We start from the raw sequence: 20600 nt of genomic DNA, 5'->3' as shown, positions 1-20600 counted from the left end.
TGTGCACTACAAGTAGCCCTCACCAGGTGGGAGTCTGATCTAAAGACAAGGGAAGAAGGCCCATTCCCCACTGGTGTAGTTGAGGGCAAGGCTATCAGCACAGGGAGGCTGCAGGCAGGGGCCCACTCCCCCACAGTGAGAAGGCCAAGGGCCAGATCTAGTAGGGCCTGGTGACAAGGGAGGCCCAGGGGCTAGAAGGTGTGGATAGGGCCAGGGCTTCACTGGGCACAGGCACTGATGTGAACAGGACAGAAGGGAGCCTTCTGCTGAGCAGGAGATGGGGTAGAGTGGAGGTGTTCTTGTGCCAGCCACACTGTGCATTCCTCTCTTGGAGCCAGATGTGGATTTCTCTCAGTCTCAGGTTTATGTGGAGAGGCCTCAGGCCTGGCTGGCAGGGGGCAGCTGGGATGCAGGCTGGAGGCCTTCTCATTAAGCACTGCTTTTTCCAAGATCCAGTTGGCCTTGCTGGAGACGGAGGCCTGAGGATAGGGCCCTGGGAACTCCTAGTGCTGATCACACATCTTAGGGGCCAATCAGGGATGTTCATTAGGCTCTTTACCAAGGTCAAATGGTTTTTCTGGGCCAATATTTAGAATCAGGGTGAACCAGTCACTCTTTCCATGACACAAAAAGGCAGTGTGTTCCAGTCTGTTCAGAATTCCTTACATCTGCCACTTGTGAGAGGGAGGAGAGAGTTTCCACCCCACAGCTGACTTAAGAATTCTGACTTCCACATCCACCCCCCACACCATCGGACTGCAGAGATCTCAAGGGGGAAGGCTGCTTTCCCATTGCCTCCCACCCCTCATCCCATTCTTCTGACACCCATGAGGCTGTGGCTCCCCTCTCTGGGCTACAGGGAACCCCATCCTGGATACACAGCCACCCTCGGTATCTGAAGGGTTCCTCACCCCACCGTCCCTAGGTGATGTCTGATCATTGGTCTGCCTATAGCAAGAATCCTATCAGCTGGGTCCAGCTAGAGCCCCTCACCTGTGTCTGTTCCTAGTCACCTTCCAGCCCAGGACACTCCACCTTGGCCATCACCTTCTACTCACACTCACTGTGCTTGGAGTGGAGCCCCAACTGTCCTCCCCACCAGAAGACCCTGCTGCAGTAAGCCAGTCAGCAATCTCGATGGTGCTGAGTGAAGTCTGCCCTATGTTAACCAGTATCAATGAGTAACTTTTCTCCCCCAGTGGAGACTGGTCAGGGGCAAGAAAAGAGGTCACCCGGACACACAGACCAGAGGAGGAACACATAGCAAACAGGCTGGAGCAAACCCACTTTATTCGGCACCCAGAATCTGGCCCACACAGGTAGGCCGGACTGTCAGCCCACCTGAGGCCAGGGACTTCCTCCCCAAAAGGGCCCCACTCATAGCGACCCAGCTACCGACTCATGCACTGGGGCAAACCTAGCCGCTCTGCATCTGCACACCCTGACCTCCTGTTCTTGCTCACTTGGTCTGGGTTTTGTCACGTGGACTAATCTACACACAATGCTACGGGCAACCACGCTACTGCTACACCACATGTTCTGTCACGGGTTTTGTGAAATCCACCTATCAGAGGAGACAGGAAGCAAGAAGCCAAAGATGAGCAAGGTGGAACATGGGGTGGGCTGGAGGGCTGGCAGAGCCCCCTGTACCCTGGGGAGAACGGGCCTTCCAGGGGTGAGGGGCCAGGAAGGTTCAGGTGTCTGTGAGCACCAAGGGCCACAAGCCAGGAAGGAAGGGGAAGTGGAGGGCAGAGCTACCAGGACCCCAAGGGAGGAAGGGCAATCTAGGAAGGGTGGAGAATACTCCACTTACTTTCTCTTCCCCAAGAGCTGCATCCCTGGTGCTAACCCCTCAATGTGACCTTCCTGGTGTGTCCCAGGGCCCTGCCAAGGCGTCCAGCCCCCTGGAAGGGAAGGAGGTTCACAGAGCAGCCTGCCCTAGGCATGGTGCAGTGCTTGGTGCCCTTGATGCCAGATGCCCACACACCAGGCCCCAAGCCGTAGCCAGCTGGAGAACAGGACCATGGAACAACCAGGCCAGGGCTGGGACACACTGGGGAGTGTGTCCCAAGGCTGGCCTCTGATAAGAACTGGCACATCCCTGAACATACTCACGCCCTGGGGAAAACTGAAATGACACTTTGTTGAGACTTGGAACTAGATGCACACCAAAGGTATGGGCACCTACAATGCTTCACCCCATGCCCAAGCACTGTCAGTGCCAGTGGAGCTGAGGATCCGTCCAGGATGGAAGGTGATGCCAGGAAGAGGGACCGAGGGGTGGGGCAGGTGGGGCTGCTGCAGGCCAGCTGTGGAAGGTAGAGCCTTCTGCTCTCACTCTGGGGACCCACCTGCTGGGCCAGTGCCATCACTGCAGGGGAGGGGAGAAGGGAAGAGAGTCAGAGGGAGAGACAGGGAGACAGGAAGGAGATAGAGATACACAGAAAGACAGTGAGACACAGAGAGACAGACAGCTACTGTCCTGGGCACAACCCACCCAGAATCTTGTGACTGGGCCCCCCCTACACTAAGCCCCAACCCTGTCTCCCCAAGGCCACAGCCCATCACCAGGTCACTGCAGCAGCTGGGCTGAGCAGGCTGAGCTCTGCTGGAGGAAAACCAAGGCCTCGCAGTTAAGAGCTTCAGGTTCTGTCACAATAGACCCAAGTGCAGAGGCCCAGAGGGAGTGCTGGGGGTCTCAGGCTCAGTCCAGGCCTCAGGGCTGACACCAAGGGGTGTCACAGAGCCTCAGCGTGGGGCCAGCCTCCGATGTTTCCATATCGGTGATACAAACACCCCACCACCCTCAAAGGCTAGGGATGATGCACTGTGCACTCCCCAGTGTCAAACTCCCTCATGCCATTGTCCTTGACCACCTCTTCATTTTTGAGGTCCAGCCCAGGAGGCCACAGCCTGGCCATCCAGGTTATGGCTCTGGGCTTCTCTGAGTACCCCCCCCCCAGGGACCTGGGCCTCCTGCTACCCAGCCCCACTGCACATACCTGCAGCAGCATGCTGAGCCCCAGGTTGCGGTGCTTCTTCTCCAGTTCCGACACCGCCTGCAGCAAGGACTGGAACCGCTCGGCTGGGTCAGCCTGCTCATCCTCTGGGACACCCTCGTCCTTCCCAGCCTCCTGCAGAAAGTGCTGCTCCTCCTCAGCAAAGAAGGCCCGCAGCTTCTTGTAGTCAGTCAGGGCCTTCTTTCTGCGGTCCATGACATGCCCCTGCAGGGTGGGCAGGTGGCAGAAGGGACCCATCTTCCATGGCCCCCATGAGAAAGTTGTCCCACCCTCCCCAATGCCAGGAGAAATCTGTGCCCTCTAAAAGGAGCTGAGAATACGACACCCCAAGATGGGCTGTCCAGACATCGCAAATCAAAGGCCCAGATGTGACAGACTGTCTGACCTCCACACTCTCAAAGCAGATGAGAATCCACGGCAAAGGTGCCCTCTGCCAGGGTCTAGGCACCTCCCCCCAAATTCCGCATGGGAAGGTAGAGGTGGTGGGCCTCAGGAGCCCGCTAGGCCACTTAGGGCCCTGGCCAGGCAGGCACCAGTGCTGGTCTCACAGAACTTCAGTGGTTCTTGCAAGAGCAAGCTGTCAGGAGGCAAGACTGACTGAGCTTTCCCAAGAGGATGCTGCCCACCACCTCACCAGATTCGAAACAGGGGGGTTGCTCGATCTAGGTGTCCAACCCCCAGAAAGGTGAGCTAAGTAAGCCTCTTATCTTTAAAAAGTACTCGGGCTTGAGTATTTTCTTAAAACAAAAAAAGCAGCACACCCTCCCTTCATCAAAGTACTGATGTTCTTATCTTTGAGGATGAAGTCGAGGCTGAGAGGATTCTGTACAGACCCTGTCAAAAAACTCATCCCCCTGCCTGCTGAACAACTCAGCTGCTTCACAGCCTGCTGTTCTTTATCCGTTTTGGTACAAGGATGTTGCGACTCTGCTTCTTAAGATCTTCACTTCCTCCCAACAGCTTCAATGACACATAAAACTCATGCCAATGAATGTGCACGCTCTTCTGTGATCTATCTTATATCATCTCAACTCTCAGGCCCAGCCTGGGACCCTAAGAGAGCAGGGAATTTTCTCCCTCAATGTCTTTGGGGGACTGCTTCCAAGATGCCCCTCAGGACACAAACTCTTGGGTCTCAAGGGTCTTTTATGAAATGGCATTGTATTTGCATATGACTAGCGCTCATCCTCAGACATACTTTATAATACCTAATACAGCCTAAACACTGTGAAATAGTTTTTCAGCTGTACTGTTCAGGAATAATGACTAGAGACCATCTGCATGCTGGGTATAGATGCACTTTTGATCTGAGCTGGGCAGCATGCAGGTTTCCAGGGGCCCAGCACTGGGCTACATCTGAAGATGAACTGACCCCAGAGCCAAGGAGCCCGTGACCTGTGGGCATATGACCCTCAATGGCCTCAGGACATACACCCACCTTCCTGGTGAGTTTCTCTGCTGCACCTCGCCTGGCACCAGGGGTGAAAGCCATGGGCCACCCTTCAGCCAGTACCTCACCTAGAAACAGGAGCAAAGAAGCTACACTGACTTTACTTAGCCTCACCCACGTCTCCAACCTGGCTCTGGACTCCCACCCTGGCCACCTGTGGTTGAAAAGGGCAAATGCTTCCACAGCTGAGAGAATACAAATACCAGCAGGACCCTGCTGGCCGGCCAGCATGGTGAGCCACAAAGTCCTTCCTTTGAATTCAGGATTCTCTCAATGCCTCCACCACCCTCTCCTAAGTCAAGTCAGATGAAAGTTCCAGGCTGCTGAAACTTGTGGGTCAGACAAGTCCTCTGGGACGGCAGGGTCACTGAGAAGCTGGAGCTCCCAAGGGCCAGGCAGCATCACAGCACTCTGCAGTTTGCACTGTTTAGAATACAAAGTGCAGACTGACCCCAGAGGGTGGTGTGTGCTGCCAGAGGTCCAGCAGGCATCAAATGCTCCATCTGTCATCTCTCTGCCACTGTCCAAGGGAGTTGAGTCAGGCTCAGAAGATGATTACCCCACAGTGCAAGCCTGGAAGCAAAGCCACTCTCTGACCTCCTCTCTCACCCGTCTTCCCAAAGGCAGGGCACAGAAATAGAATTTCTTTTCCTCAATGCAGATCCTAGAAACTAGAACCCATCTTCCCCAAAGCAAGCCATAAAGCCTAAAAATAATACTCTACTCTTCAGATTTTTCTGTCTTGGCACTGGTCATAGAAAAATCCTCTGATCTGCCCAGCTCACAGTAGTTCCTAAGATCCATTTCAGAAGGTCCTTCCCATACTTGGGAGGATGGGACACTGCACAAACAGGCCTGCAGGGCTCCCCAGCCTATCACTATTAGCCTACTAATACTACCTGCACATTCTTTCTGTCCAGACCTATTTCTGCATTGCTGCCCCTGATACATCACACTTGAGCATAAAAATGGGAAGTTCACCTTGGATCTCTTGAGTCTTCAAGCTCAAGGGTACCACATCATGTGAAGCCAAGATGAAATTAACATGCCATGCTATTTGCTTGCCAGCCTGTCTTTTGATGTGAGAGTACTGGCCACAGCTCTCTATGGTAAACAGGAAGGGATCACCCCTTTATCTCCACCTCGTGCTCTGTGCAGGGAGCAAGGGCTGAGCTGACCCAGAGCAGTGAACACTACCCCTGGACAGGACAGGTGGCCTCTGCCTCAAGGGGCTGGTCATGTCCAAGAGCTTCAGAACCTCTGCAGTCTTCAGAAGTGCTTTGTTTCTACATGATTAAAAAAGTTGTGAAACCTAGAGAAAATGGTCATAGATTTTAATACATACGAAGAAAAGCCACCTAAGAGAGGTCAAGTTAATGTGTAGTTCTGCTGGCAACTGACTGAAAAGAACTATAGTGCTTGGTCACCTTGGGAGACAACAAATGTAAGGCCCCAGAGAGCAGAGGCAAGTGTTATGGACTGAATGATGCACTCCCCAAATTCCAGGACCTTGGTCTTCTACCCTCTAGAACTACAGCAACAAATGTCTGATTTCCAGGCCCCCCAGTTTTTAGTATCTTGTTCCAGCAGCCAGGACACTTACCAAATCACTACACATAAAATGTGGGGGAAAAGTGAATCCCTGTTTGCTTTGGCTAGACTTCACTTGGGAAACATCCTCAAGCATCTAGAAAGCCACCCTGGAGTTCCTACAGTCCACTCAAAGGTTCAGCCAAGCAGACCCAGCAGCTGCCTAGCCTATTCCTGGCACCCAAGTCCACCAAGATCCCAAGCCCACCACCTGCTCCCCACTTGCCTTCCACACAGCAGCCGCCGACTCTGCCTGGCCATGCAGATCCCGGGCATCATTCAAGTCCTTTCTCATGATTTCCACGGACCCCTTGTTCTCCTAGGAGAGAGAAGCTGGTAACTTGGGGATGGGTGGGGCACCAGCTCAGTGCAGGGACCCTCACACCTGCCAATTCCAGAAAGTCTCACTGTCCCAGAAATAATCCCCAAGAACATGGTCTCCAGCCACAGACGGTGCAAAAAAAGAAAAGGGCTGCAGGCGCTAATGAGCAACAGATGCCCTGGCACTTCACCCTCTCAGAAGGAACTGGAACCAGCCAAAGCAGCTCTGGAGGTCATCTTTGAAACCCCACGTTCTTGAACAGGCCCCCCAAGCTGAATTGTATCCATACCAACAGGCTGCCTGGCCTCTTCTGTGCTCTGCTTGGCCCTTGCTGGGGTCAGTCTGGCCAGGAAGGGGAAGCCAATGGTAAAACTGTACAGCCACACCACAGGACAGGCCACCTACTCCACACTGGGATTGGAAGGCAGCCATCTGCCCTCACCTCCCACTGTGAATGGGCAGTGACCCCCACATCCCATGCTTGAGGTGTATAGTCCCCAAAGGGGCTGTTAGCAACACTCAGGCTGATGTGCAAACACATAAAGCTGACCTACCTGTCTCTTCTCTGCTCAGCAGGGACCAAGCAGAATTGTCTTGGTCCCCAGGGACTTGGCTATCTATTCTCTCAAAAACAGCTCCAGGGCCTCAGGACCCAGCTATGGACAGATTCTGGGGGTGGGTTCTGCTCAATCAAAGGGCCATAAGAGAGCAAGCGGAGAAGGTTCCAGAACCAGGTTGATAGTAGGAACCTCAAAGGTCTGCAGGATGCACAATGAAAGAAAGACCTAGTCCCCAAGACAGAAATTTTGGGTTCCATCAGCAAGGGGGTTGGATCTAGTGCACTGATGTCCCAAGGCAGTGCAATGAGGGGAGGGGTCATCCACTGGGGTGAGATGAGGCCTCTCAGAGCAGGGCCAGCGGTGGGAGTAAGAAGAGGATGCAGAGGATGGGGAAAAGATCCTGGCCTACAGGTGGAGAATAGGGAGATGAGGCGCTGCGGTTCAAGGACCGGGGTTGGGGAGGGAAAACGGCCATCCTCCAAGGTCGTAGATGGAGGGACAGGGAAGGGTCCAGTAATGCCAGTAAATATTGGGGGGGGGGGGGGAACAGGGCTTCTCACGGACCCAGGAGGGGCACGGAGCTCTGTCGAGACCATGGGTAGTAGAGAAGGCACAGGGCACTGCAGGGCCCCCTGGGGTGAGCACAGCGCTGGGCACGAGGAGCGGCAAGCCTGGAGGGGACTCTACAGTGACCCCAGAAAAAGAAAATCAGAGCACCGCGGGGACCCCAGAATGGGCAAGACACAAGGTCCCCCAACCCCGGTGCACCTTGCCGCGCAGCGCCTTCCTCCAGCGCGGCTCCCACTCGGGTGGCTCGGGGCCGGCGGCCATGCGGCAGGCGGCGCACAGCGGGTCCCCGTCGGCGCGGCACAGCAGCTGCAGCGCGGCCTCGCTGGCCGGTCCGTCGCGCGCGGGCGCCGCGGCCGCCTCCTCCAGCGCCAGCAAGCGGCGGCTGAGCGGCGGCCGGCTGGGCTCCACCGCACGCTGCCAGCAATCGTCGGCGCACTCGGGGCACGGGAAGGGCCCGTCCTCCTCTGCCCAGAAGCGCACCACGCACGCCCGGCAGAAGCGGTGGCCGCAGTCAGCGCGCACGGGCTCCCGGGGCGCGCGCTGGCACAGGGCACAGGCGGCCTCGGCGGGACCGGCGGGGAGCGCCAGGGCTGCGGGCGGCGGGGCCGGCGAGGGCGCGAGCGGCGAGGGCGCGGGACGGCCGGGGAGCGGCCGGAGAGGGAAAGCGACAGCAGGCCACAGACGAGGATGGGGACCGGGACGACGCTGACGACGCCAACGCCGAGGACGCGCTTGCGGGGCGGGGTCCCCGCAGCCGCGCGCTCCTCCGTCAAGGTCCTGGCAGCGGTGCGCTCCTTCACTGGCGCCCTGGCTCCGCGCTCTCCTCCTACAGGGTCCCGGCAGCGGTGTATTCCATAATAGGGATCCTGACGTCGGCGCGTTCCGGAACTACACGAACGAGGGTCCCGATAACCGAAAGCCTGCAGCCCCGGTCTTGGCAGAAGCGCGCCCGAGCCCGGATGCTGGCAGCAGTGCCTGTCACCCCACAGGCTGTCCCACGTCCTCAGAATGTGAAATCTTAATAAGACTGTCACTTTTGCGTAGACGAATAGTGGGCGAAAGGGAAACAACATATTATCACTTGAAGATTCCATTTTTTTAAAAAGCCTTTTTTGTAAGCTGCTAGGACCTGGGCCACCAGCTTGCTCCCGGGGCTCCACGCCCACGTGTGGGTGGGGGCGAAGCCGGAAAATGACCCTCGTGGGCCCGCCCCCAGAGCGCGGGTCCTGGAGTTGTGCCCTTGATGGACTCGCTCTGCGCGCTCCCTCCTCTAGCGCACGCACCCCGCACGGGCTTCTTTTCAAGACATGAGTTCTCCTCCGACCCACCCTGAGCGCATCTGCCCCCCGTGGATGTGTCTTGAGAGCACCTTTCCTGAAGGGCCTTCCTCTCCTGCACCTGTCCTGTGTGCCCCTGTCCTGCCTGCGTCGACCCGCGTGGCTATGCTCCATTTGCCCCTTCCTGCCTAGCCTTTCCTGGGCGGACCCTCCTCGCCTGCACCGGTTCTCCGCAGACCCGTTTTTTGTGAATAGTCCCTTGTGGACTGCCCTTTGAGGACTTTGCCCGGGCGGGCACTCCTTGCTGCACAGGTCTCCGCATGTACCTGTCCCGCGTGGACATCCTTCTATCCTTCCTGGACCCTTACCCTGCATGGACACTCCTTCCATACACCTGCCCTGCTTAGGACCTTCTTGCGTGGACCAGTCCTGCATGGACGTTAGTTGTCGGGGCCTCTCTTCTGGCCCCCTGGGGAGCCGACCTTGGTGTCCACTGTCTGCCAGGGGCCTGACCCCTGCCATGGAGGACTCTGACCTTAAGGAAGCTTTCTGATTCAAGAAGGAAGGAGGTCTTTTGTCCTTTTTCAAAACGTCAACTTGAGAGAAGCAATCTATTTTTTTTTAAACAAACACACAGTTTTTTGAAAAGATGTAAATTAAAACTACATACTTTTGAAGTTTTAAAAACGTTAATTTCGGGCTGGGGTTGTGGCTCAGAGGTAGAGCACTCGCCTAGCGCCTTCGAGGCCCTGGGTTCGATCCTCAGCACCACATAAAAAAATAAATAAAGGTATTGACAACTACAACTAAAAAATAATTTTTAAAAAATTTCTTATTCCATACAAGTGAAAGTTATTCCGATGTATCACTGTGTCTTTGAGGTGTGTTTTTAAATATGGTGTCCTTTTGCAAAGGCATTACATGAGTAGTTGAAAGTAGTTGAAAAGCAAACTCAAGTTAGTTTTGTGTAGGGTAGTTAGAAGGCTTCCAGTCCAGCCTGGTTTGTCTGTTGAACCGGGAAAGTCTGGAGATAGCATGAGACCAAGCAAATGCATAAATAAATGTAGTTAAACCAGAAAACTGACAAAAGTCAAATTCCTGAATCAAAGGGACAACTATGAGAGGAATTTTATGTTGTCTGTGAAATTGCCTTTCCAAGAGGTGGAAGCCGTTTGTAGAGGCCTGTTTCACAGCACCTAACCACAGTGCAGGCATTGCAGTTACCAATCGAGAAGTGAGAAAATCTCTGTAGAGGTCCCTAGTTTGGGGAAATGTGTGGGAACTCCTTGCTAGTTCTTAACTAGCTCTTCTGGTTGGCATAATATTTAACTTAAAATATTAACATAAGAGCAAGAAAAGGAACTTAGTTAAGACTTATTTTAAAAATTGAGTAAGCTGCATTAGAGAGTGTAAGTGACCAAAAAAATAATAATAATAACCAGGAATGATAATCAAACACAAACAGCAAAACTAGGAAAATCTTAGCCACAAATCTGCATAGTTCATAAATTTGGTAAGGAAGGGTGCAATGGAGAGACATCCCAAGGGGGATTTCCCAGTTCATAGGAAAAAAAAAAAAAACCACAAATGATTGAATAAATACGAGAAAAATGTACACACTAAGAAATAGGAAAATAAAATGAGACTCCTTTTTTTACTATTAAGTACACAGACCCCACCAAAAAAGTATCTGATTTTGCAGATACTGCTTCAGGGAGCCATGTGATTGATGAGTTGAGGACATAATGCAGTCAGACTCTCACACAAAATTGTGCTGGATGATGAGCATCTTTCTTCCCAAGATAATAATTTAAATTGATTCATGTAAAATGTTTGGGGGTTTCATTGAGAACTATAAAAAAATCTCATAGTGTGATAAAGTCTTTTTATTCTGCTGGAGACTGAACCCAGGAGCACTTTGCCACTGAGTTACATCCCCCTACCCGTCTTTTTTTTTTTTTTTTTTTTTTTTTTTTTTTTTTTTTGAGACAGGGTCTTGCTAAGTTTCTGAGACTGGTCTCTAATTTATGATCCACCATGCCCAGCTGAAGTGTTTTGTTTTGTTTTGAGTTGTAGATGGACACAATGCCTTTATTTTATTTGTCTATTTTTATGTGGTGCTGAGGTTCAAACCCAGTGCCTCACATGTGCTAGGCAAGTGCTCTACTACTGAGCCACAACCTCAGCCCCTGAAGTATTTTTTGTTTGTTTGGTTGGTTTGGTTTGGTTTGGGTTTTTAAGCAACAAAAAATAGACCATTAGAAATAAGTTCTAACTACAGAAAATCATGAAGACACACCTTAGTCGAGTGATGTGTTTGTGGAGTGCATTTTCTAATGTAGAGGGTAGCCCTAGTGGAAGTTCTGCACACCAGCAGGGGGCCACATTCCACAGAAGACGGTGCACTACAGTGACAGATACACCTGTGGAGACTGGACAGTACAGAGTGAAGAAAGCCAGAGACAAATGACAGGATGTGGCACTCCTGCAAGTGGAAAACGGGCAATGTGCACACGAAACAGCACACATTTCCCAAGAATTCATCCGAAAAGCATGTCATACAAATAGAGTCAGTTCTCCACAACCATGAAGGAAGCTCTGAATTTGCAGATTGAGATTATTTTTTTTTTTTTTTTGAATTTTTAATATTTATTTTTTAGTTCTCGGCGGACACAACATCCTTGCTGGTATGTGGTGCTGAGGATCGAACCCGGGCCGCACGCATGCCAGGCGAGCACGCTACCGCTTGAGCCACATCCCCAGCCCAAGAGATTATTTTTTTAATGTAACCTTGTTAACATGTACCATGTAGTTACCCTACAATAGCTACCGCTGTAATGAGCATGTACAGACTTTTTCTTTTCATTATTCCCTAAACAATGCAGCAAGACAACTATTTAATAATATTTACATAGAATTAGATGTTAAGAGTCATTTAGGGATGATTCAAAGTCCACTGGGGATTGTGTAGGTCATGTGCAATTTTATGTAATACTATGCCATTTTATATAAGGGACTTGAGATCTGAGGGCTTTGGGATCCTTGGAGGTACTGGGCCCATCCATGGAGGACCCATGGGTCCTCTGTGCACAGAGTGGTTGCCGGTGGGTGGTGGGAGAGTGTTGGGAGCAAGGACAGTGGGCACAGCCATATGTTCATGCCCTCAGTATGCAGGGTTTCATCCTTCTTCTCAGGGATGAAATTGTGAAATTGATCAACTTCCCTGTGAAATTAATCAACCACAGATCAAGACTGTTTTTTTAAAAATTGAGTGTGAACATGTACCCATTTTGTTCTTACAGTTAAATGATACAGTACAGCAACTATTTAGGTAGCATTTACATTGTAATGGATATTACAAATCATCTGGAAATTTAAAGTATATGAAAGAATGTACACATTACCTGAAAATATGAGCTCTTACATAAAGACTTGAGTGTCCTGGGGTTTGGGTATCCTTAAAGGCCCTGGAACCATCCGCTGCAGGTGTATACCACAGTGCCCAGCAGATACTGCAGATACTGACAATCTCTACACATATATAAAATTTGAAATTTCTTTCTGGTTTCTTAATTTGATTTTCATTAGGCACTCCTAAGCTTGCCTGAGTTACATGGACCACCATGGCCAGATCCAACTTAGTGCTCAAATTATTACCAAGGCTGTTATCACTGTAGCTCAGTGATAGAGCACTTGCCTAGCATGCACAAGGCCCTGGGTTTGAACCTCAACACCAAAAAAAATTAAAACGAACAACAACAAAAAAAAAAACCCACCCTGCACCTGGGCCATTTTGCCTGCCACACAGTGTGCCGATCACTGGAATGGCAGGTTGTGCAGCATTTATGAGACAGCCAAGTATGAAGACAGGACATCAAGTTTCCAATCAACCTTCTTTAGGATAGGACTTGAGGATATAAATGAGATAGGGAAGTAGGGTGGTCTAAGGTGTGGGGAAAGATGAGTGGAGACAAGGTCATTGGTCTGCACATATGTAGTCAATCTTCACGGTAGTTCATGGGACATGTGTTCAGAAACAGCCGTGCTAGTGTACCACAGGGTGGAGATTCCAGCTTCCTGATGTCAAAAGTTTCCCATGGGTGTAGAGTACCTCGGCAACCCTCATCGTCATGACCCACAGGCCAGCGGTACCATCCACAGCAGTCGGTGGGAACAGCATATTGCCCAGCTGTGTGACCACCAGATTTAGGAGGGGTTTTGTTTTTATTTGGCACTGGAGATTAAACCCAGGGGCACCGAACCACATCCCCAGTCTTTTTCATGTGTTAAATTGAGACTCATGAAGTTACTTATAGCCTCACTAAGTTGCTAAGGCTGGCTTCAACTTGCAATCCTCCTACCTCAGCCTCCCAAGCTGTTGGGATTACAGGTATGCGCCACAGTGCCCAGCTAGAATTAGTGATTTTTAGTCAACTAAAAGCAAGAAACTACAAACAAGTGAAGCTAGAAAGTTTATTCAGGTTTTCCCATGGTTTAAAAATCCAGGATGTGACCAAAAAATGGGTTGATTCAATCCACTTCCAGACACATCTCTGTCATATCTGAACAAAGTGGCCCAAATAACATTTCTAGGGAATCAAATTTCAGCTTCAAGTTGATGCATCAGGACCACTGGATGCAGGTGACAGGAGCACACTGGAAACAGCAGCACATGGAAAAAAGGAAGGGTTAGACACCTGAAAGACCATCACAACCCAAGACCTTCAGGTGGAGGGAGCTGTGGGGGCCTGGTAATATCTCCACACACTGGGACATGCACCTCCTCCTCCTTCCAATCTCCTCCCCAGGTGGTTGTCTCCCCATAGACACTGGCTATATGGACTTCCATTTACAGTCACCCCAGCCTAGCAAATAAGAGCTCCTATCTTCTAAATGTCTGGCCCCAAAAAAAGGTAGGTGTTGTGCTGGTCATAGCAGTCATCTCCTGTGACCACAGAAAGAGCTTGAGAACTCAGTGCCAGGCCTCCCATCTTGGGTGGGGACTAGCACCAACAGACAAAGGGTGGATGCTGGGCATATCTATGCAGACCTACAACAATAAGCTGTTTTCTGTTGCTGTTACCGCTGTTGACCGGTGTCGAGTGAGTCCTTGCTTCCCCAATGTTGAAGAATAAATAACACCAGAGAAGCACGCCGAGGCAAAGTCAGAGTAGAAATTAGAAGTTTATTAAAGGACAGCAGAAAAGACTTCTCCCGGAGGAAGAAGGGGACCCAAGAGGTGGAATCTGTTGAAGGTGAATGTGTTCCCCTTTTTATAGTTTTGCTGATGGAATGTAAGGGGGAAGGGTTGGGACACAGGTGGGCCAAAGAAGTAATCTGGGCAGGAAGGACTTCATTATCACTTCTTTGGGATGGGCTATCTCCAAATCTGTTGGGGGCTGTTTCCTGGGTTCCATTAACATTTCTTTGGGGTGGACTTTGACCTAGGGCCTTTCATTAACATTCCATGAGTTGTCCTGCGTTTCTGGAATCAATATCAGCATGGCCTCCATTTTAGATTTCACTCGATATGATATTAGACCCGATTTACCTAACTACACTGACTACCTAATTTTAAATCTGGCTTCATTGCTGTTGAAACAATACCACAGACTGGAGATTTATAAAGAAATAACAAAGGTTCATTTGAGCTCATGGTTCTGGTCCAAGGTCAAGAGACTGCATCTGGTGATGCACTTACTGACAGAATCCCAGGGCAACAGAGGATTATCATATACAGAGCACAGGAGAAACCCCACCAAAGTGGATTTTATTGAAGACTCACTCCCAAGATGACTCATTAGTCATCTGTTTTAGTTAGCTTTTTCATCACTTTCACCAAAAGACCCTACAAGAACAACATAGAGGAGGAAACCTTTATTTGGGCTCATAGTTTCAGAGGTCTTAATCCATAGACAGCTGGTTCCACTGCTCTGGGCCCAATGTGAGGCAGAACATCCAGGTGGAAGGGAATGGAGGATGAAAGCAGCTCAGAACATGGTAATCAGGAAGCAGAGAGCTCTGTTAACCAGGGACAAAATAAAAATCCCAAAGTCACACTCCAAGTGACCCACCTCCTTCAGCCACATCTCACCTGCCTACAAGTGCTGTTCAATTAATCTACATCAGTGGATTAATACACTGACAGTTTACGACTTTCATAATCTGTAAGGGTCTGGCGAAACGTTGGAGAAGGAAAGACCACACGAGACTAGCTTCATGCAATGGCAAGGGGGATTTTTATTAGGGATCCGTTCCAACGCGTTGGGACTCTGTGCTCACTCAAGAAGGGAGAGCAGCCCAGAGCCCAGAGCAGAGGTCAAGCAGAGCTTAAGTACACATTTTGGAGAGGGTGGGGGGCTTTGCATACATCAGAACAAATCATCATGAGGCGCGGGGAAATTGAACAACAATTCTGATACATGATTAGTCCATTCATTGGAGGGAACAGTTTGGGCAGGGGTGATTGGTCACTTCTAAGAGGGGTACACATTCAAACTGATTGGTTCTGGGGCCTGGATGCCTACGTGCCATGTTACCTGGAGCCCTTAGCTATTAAACAACCAGGGAATCAATGGAGATATTTACTGAGCAGCTCCCGCATTGTCCTAACAAGTTACAGGTTCCGGGGATAGCAGAGGAATTGTAACAATAGGCTTTTACCTTTTAGCCCAGGCCTTGTAATCTAGAAGCTTTACAATGCCCTAGTCTTTTACACTGTAACTCAGACTTTTGCAGCTTAGAATCAGCTTAGAAATTTTACCTTTACAAATCAAATCATTTCACCTCTGAAAATTATTGCATTGTCTTACACACAAGTTTGGGTGGACCCCTCATATCTAAACCATAGCAATCCTAATCTATTAAAGAAGGACAGATGAGGGCTGGGGGTGTGGCTCAAGCGGTAGCACGCTCACCTGGTATGCGTGCGGCCCAGGTTCGATCCTCAGCACCACATACAAACTAAGATGTTGTGTCTGCCGAAAAACCAAAAAATAAATATTAAAATTCTCTCTCTCTCTCTCTCTCTCTCTCTCTCTCTCTCTCTTTAAAAAAAAAAAAAGAAGGACAGATGAATCCAATCAAGAGATCAGAGCCCTAATCACTCTCAAAGGACCCAGCTTCTACTATTTGCTAATGGTGATTTCAACCTGCACCTCAGTGGGGACAGACAGTATTCAAACCCTAGCAGGAATGAAGGGCAGAGGAAAGGTTGGGAGGGACGTGAGGAGAGCTAAAGAGTCCGCCAGGTCCAGGAGGCCGCACAGGCCATCCACAGGCATTATCCACATCCAGACACTCTGGAGCTCAGGCTGTCCCCAAAATCACTGCCAACAAGTAAGAGAAAGTGCCCCAATCCCAAACATCACATTGAAAAGGGAGAGAAATGAATTTTTCAAAATAAATGGCTAACTAAAAAAAGATAAATGATGAGTTGACTTTAACACCAGATATAATGAAAATTCTTGACATACTTTCAAACTTTTGACGTTAAAAAACTACATTAAAACGAATTACCAAATTTGGCATTTTAATAAAAACACCAACTTTCAAAATATTTCAGAAGCAAAAAAAAAAAAATGCCCTTTCCATAAACTAAGAAACAAAAAAAATCCAAAATATACCTCTGGGGTTTCCAAACACAAAGAAATCAAAAAGACATAATTAAAGGATTGACTAGAACTACTTGGAATTTCCACAAAAAGTACAAAAGTGAAGAAATCACAATGCCTTAACCAGAAGAATTAACGACTCTTACAAAGCACTGATAGGACCCTGAGGGGAATGAAGGTCAAGACCCTGAGGGGAGGACTGACAGGACCCTGAGGGGAGGACTGACAGGACCCTGAGGGGAGGACTGACAGAACCCTGAGGGGAAGGAAGGTCAGGACCCTGAGGGGAGGATTGACAGGACCCTGAGGGGAGGACTGACAGAACCCTGAGGGGAGGACTGACAGGACCCTGAGGGGAGGACTGACAGGACCCTGAGGGGAAGGAAGGTCAGAACCCTGAGGGGAAGGAAGGTCAGAACCCTGAGGGGAAGGAGGGTCAGGACCCTGAGGGGGAGGAGTGACAGGACCCTGAGGGGAGGAGTGACAGGACCCTGAGGGGAATAACTGACAAGGCCCATAGGTTTAGTTTTGACAGGATTCTGGATTTGGGTTGACAATGTCCTCAATGAAGCGCTGATTCTCTGTTCCGATTCCTGGTGGAATCTCAGCTTTGCATGTTTACAGAAATCAAATCTAATGTAATCGGAAACTTAAAGTGTCCTGCTTGGTACTTTTTCAGTCTTTTAGATGCCATTTATTACTGTCTTAGACTTCTTTTTGTTTTCTCTTCTGTTTTCTTTTTTTTTCTCTATAACTTATGTCTAATTGTTATCCAAGAAAATACTAGGACCCAGAATGCATTTAAGAACTAGAATTTATTTTCTCATAATTCTGATAGTTCAAAATCATGGTGTTTGTAAGAAGGTGGTTCTTCCTGATGCCTCCTGCTACAAATGAGTGTCCTCCTCCTGACTCCTATAGTCTTGCTGTGTGTGTGTGTGTGTGTGTGTGTGTGTGTGTGTGTGTGTGTATGTGAATGTGTGCCCTAATATATTCTTGAAAGGACCCCAGTACCATGAGGTTAAGGTGCTTTTTATTTCCTTTTTAATGGTCATATCTCCAAGTACAAGCTTGTTTTCACGTGTGGGAAGTCATGCTAATAGTTATGAATTTCAGGGTACCACAATTCAGTCCTAGCAACCCAGTCCCCCCAGCATATGGGGCCATACTGGGGCAAGGTGGTGAACTTAGGAGGCTATTTGGGGAGCACTTTGAGAGTTTGAACCTGTAGATTCTGCGCTTTGAATGGATTACATCACAGCACTGGACCAGCCCTGGTAGACCTGAGAACATCTGGCAGATCTACCGATAAGCCCTGAAAAGTCACAGGTAGAATCAGCAGAACTCCTCACAGCTAAACCTTCTATGTATTTGGCTGGCCACTGGTGAGGAGGAAGAATACCACCAAATCTTCCACAGGTCCTAAACATTTTCCAAAATATATGGAAATCATATAACTGAGTTTCATTTATGATCCCAGGGCAAGCATGCACATCTCTAATCTTGACTGAGGAGCCAGTTAAAACAGAAACAAAAATATGGTTCTGGTTGTTTATTCTCTTTTTATTATAAAAGCATGCATGATATGAATTTGTTCTAGAAAAGATGGAGGAAAATGTGAAGGGAATGAAAGCACACAGTAACCTGTCTAGTTCTGAAACAGTATTTTGATATCCCTTATCAGATTTAGATTTATACTACTGGATCATTTGAGTGCCTATCATATGCAGGAAATAATGGAAGCTTTGAGGAATGGAGGTAGGGGTTGGAGAAACAGCTCATTTCCTAAGAGAGGTGTTGGGGGAGCAAAACCAGCTGATAGGTACTGTGGGAAAGCTGTCTTTTAAGGTAATGCAAGTATGCCTGTCTTTGTGCTGCTGAGCAGACCAGTGTTTGCACTAGGGTCCAGTAACAAAGGAAGGCAGGGGAGGGAATAGGTAAGAGTCCTGAGAAAGGCCTCAGCTGGAGGCCTGGAGCAGGGGCTTGGAGCAGAAAAGGTCCTTGTGGAAGCTGGAAGGGCCCCTTTCAGTTACATCCTCTAACTTACATTGTGGTGGTCCCTGGGAGAAGCATGCAATGCAGGCTTCCTTACTGCTGTGTTTAGTTAATGAGTATTATTACCTCATCATTAAATAGTCTTTAAAATATTCAGTAAATTCATGACATTCATTGTTAAAGTGGGCTGTGATTCAAGGTTGTTTCTATTTTTTTCTTATTATGGATGCTGTTGATGGAGCTTCCTGCCAAGCTTTGTTCCAGCATGTTTATTTTATTTTTTTAATATCTTTATTTTATTTATTTATTCTTATGTGGTGCTGAAGATCAAACCCAGGGTCTCACGCATGTGAGGCAAGCATTCTACCACTGAGCTACAACCCCAGCCCCCCAAGCCATGTTTATTTCCTTAAGAGACTGATGCTTGACAGTGGAATTTCTGGAAGGAAGTATATAATGTAGACACATATTGGAATAGATTGCCATCTTGTTTTTTCTTTTAAGCAATGTATGAAAGAAAGTGTATGCCTGTACTGCATAGTGTATATTTTATTTTCATCATTTTAATAGGTGAAAAGTGATATCTCATTTTGTTGTTGTTGTTTGGTAACAGGGATTGAACCCAGGGGTGCTTAACCACTGGGATGTGGCCCAGTGGTTAAGCACCCCTGGGTTCAATAAGTTGTTTAGGGCCTGGATAAGTTGCTGAGGTTGGCCTTGAACTTGTGATCCTCCTGTCTCAGCCTCCTGAGCCACTGGTATTTCAGGAGTCCCCCTTTGCACTCAGCTATCATTTTTAATATGCATCCCTTTGATATTAGTGAAGTTAATGTTTTTCATGTTGTCTTTTCATAGTCTAGTTTACTATTTTGTAAAATGTTTTTTCTTTACTAATAAGTTTTTTTTATTATATTAAGAATATTAATATTTTGTTTGTCTCCTATTGCAAATAATTTTACCCCCAGTTTTGTGTGTGGAAGGTCATAGTTCTATAATTTTAAAAATACTTTGAAAGCCTTTCCTTTAGCTGAGAACAATTAATTTTCCCCCAAGTAGTTAATACATTTTCTGACACAATTGGGCCATTTTTTTCTCCACTGAGTTGTGATGCTATCTTTATTATATATTAAATTCTTGGGGGGTTTTGTTTGTTTGTTTGTTTTTAAGAGGAAACAATATGCTGAGAATAGGCACAGCAGCTCAGGAAGCCCAAGAGCTCAGGATGCCCCTGGGAACCTCAGCCAACAGAACAACCTACGGTAGAGGGCGCTGCCAGGCTAGCAGGATTGTTCATTTCCCATGCTCTGACTGGCATCTGTCAGGTGCCACGCTGTGTTCTACCTGGAGATGAGGAGGTGAAAGGCACACCTTTGCCCTGATGATCCCAGCTGAGTCGGTGTTGCAGCGGGAAAGAGAAAGGGTCATGCTATGCGTGAATGTACTAGAGCCGGAAGAGGAGCTTGGAGGGGCGGCCCAAGCTGCTGCTGGCTGGATGGCTTGTGAGAAGGAAAGAATTAAACACACTTGCGGGCACCCTGCAAGCTGCTTCCAGCACATTAACTCACAGCAAGCCCACTGATACCTCATTTTAAAGATGAAGAAGTGGAGGTGCGAAGAAGGTAGAGCAGCTAAATGCCCGAGGTAGAGCAGCTAAATGGCTTCCAGCGCAGGACTTCTCGCTGTATATAACGTGTGCAAGGATCTTTCTAAAATGGGATCTGACTCATCCATTTCGGGTGTGTGTGTGTGTGTGTGTGTGCGCTAAGATTCTGTTTTTCTAGCCAGTTGTCCAGAAGATGCTGAAATAAGTGAGAAATGGGAATGTGTAACACCTTGTTTCTCTACTGGAAGGCACTGTAGTAGGGGAGGCACCCGGGATGGGTGCCCTAAGCCTATTACAGTGTAACAGTAATCAACAGTAATCGTGCCTGCCCCTGGAGATGTTAGGACACTGGTGAAATCCCAGTTTCAAGCATATAACAATCTGGTTGACACTTCAGGGTTTTCGTGGACAATAATAACAAAACAATATGAAAAACTGACGTTTTATTCTTCTCCACGGTTAAAACTGTCTGGCTACACACTTCCGATGGAAGTACCTTAGTGCATTCTCAGTATTTCCCAAAGAAACGTTTGGATTTGCTCTTGATTCCCCCCCCCCGCCCCCCCGCCCCGGGCCTCGCTCTTGAATTCTAAAAGGAGT

General features: G+C 48.8%; 3 protein-coding genes across 3 annotated transcripts in view; 1 reads left to right on the top strand and 2 right to left on the bottom strand.

Annotated features, from left to right (window-relative positions):
• LOC308645983 (obscurin-like) overlaps nt 1-20600 on the top strand; it is a 438916-nt gene that overhangs the window by 142295 nt on the left and 276021 nt on the right. The window lies entirely within an intron of this gene.
• LOC308646517 (obscurin-like) overlaps nt 1-20600 on the bottom strand; it is a gene marked incomplete at its 3' end in the record, with an annotated part of 232569 nt that overhangs the window by 142138 nt on the left and 69831 nt on the right. The window lies entirely within an intron of this gene.
• On the bottom strand, nt 1274-12915 carry RNF187 (ring finger protein 187; the record flags this gene model as incomplete). Its single annotated transcript, XM_081299874.1, has 5 exons — nt 1274-2371; nt 3003-3224; nt 6287-6379; nt 7711-8400; nt 12901-12915. 5 exons carry the CDS (start codon nt 12913-12915, stop codon nt 2369-2371), a joined length of 1023 nt encoding a protein of 340 aa, XP_081156000.1. The 3' UTR covers nt 1274-2368.

Source organism: Spermophilus citellus (assembly GCF_964194105.1).
Source record: "Spermophilus citellus genome assembly, chromosome: 1".
Taxonomy (NCBI): Eukaryota; Metazoa; Chordata; class Mammalia; order Rodentia; family Sciuridae; genus Spermophilus; species Spermophilus citellus.
This window is presented reverse-complemented; position numbering and strand designations above follow the sequence as displayed.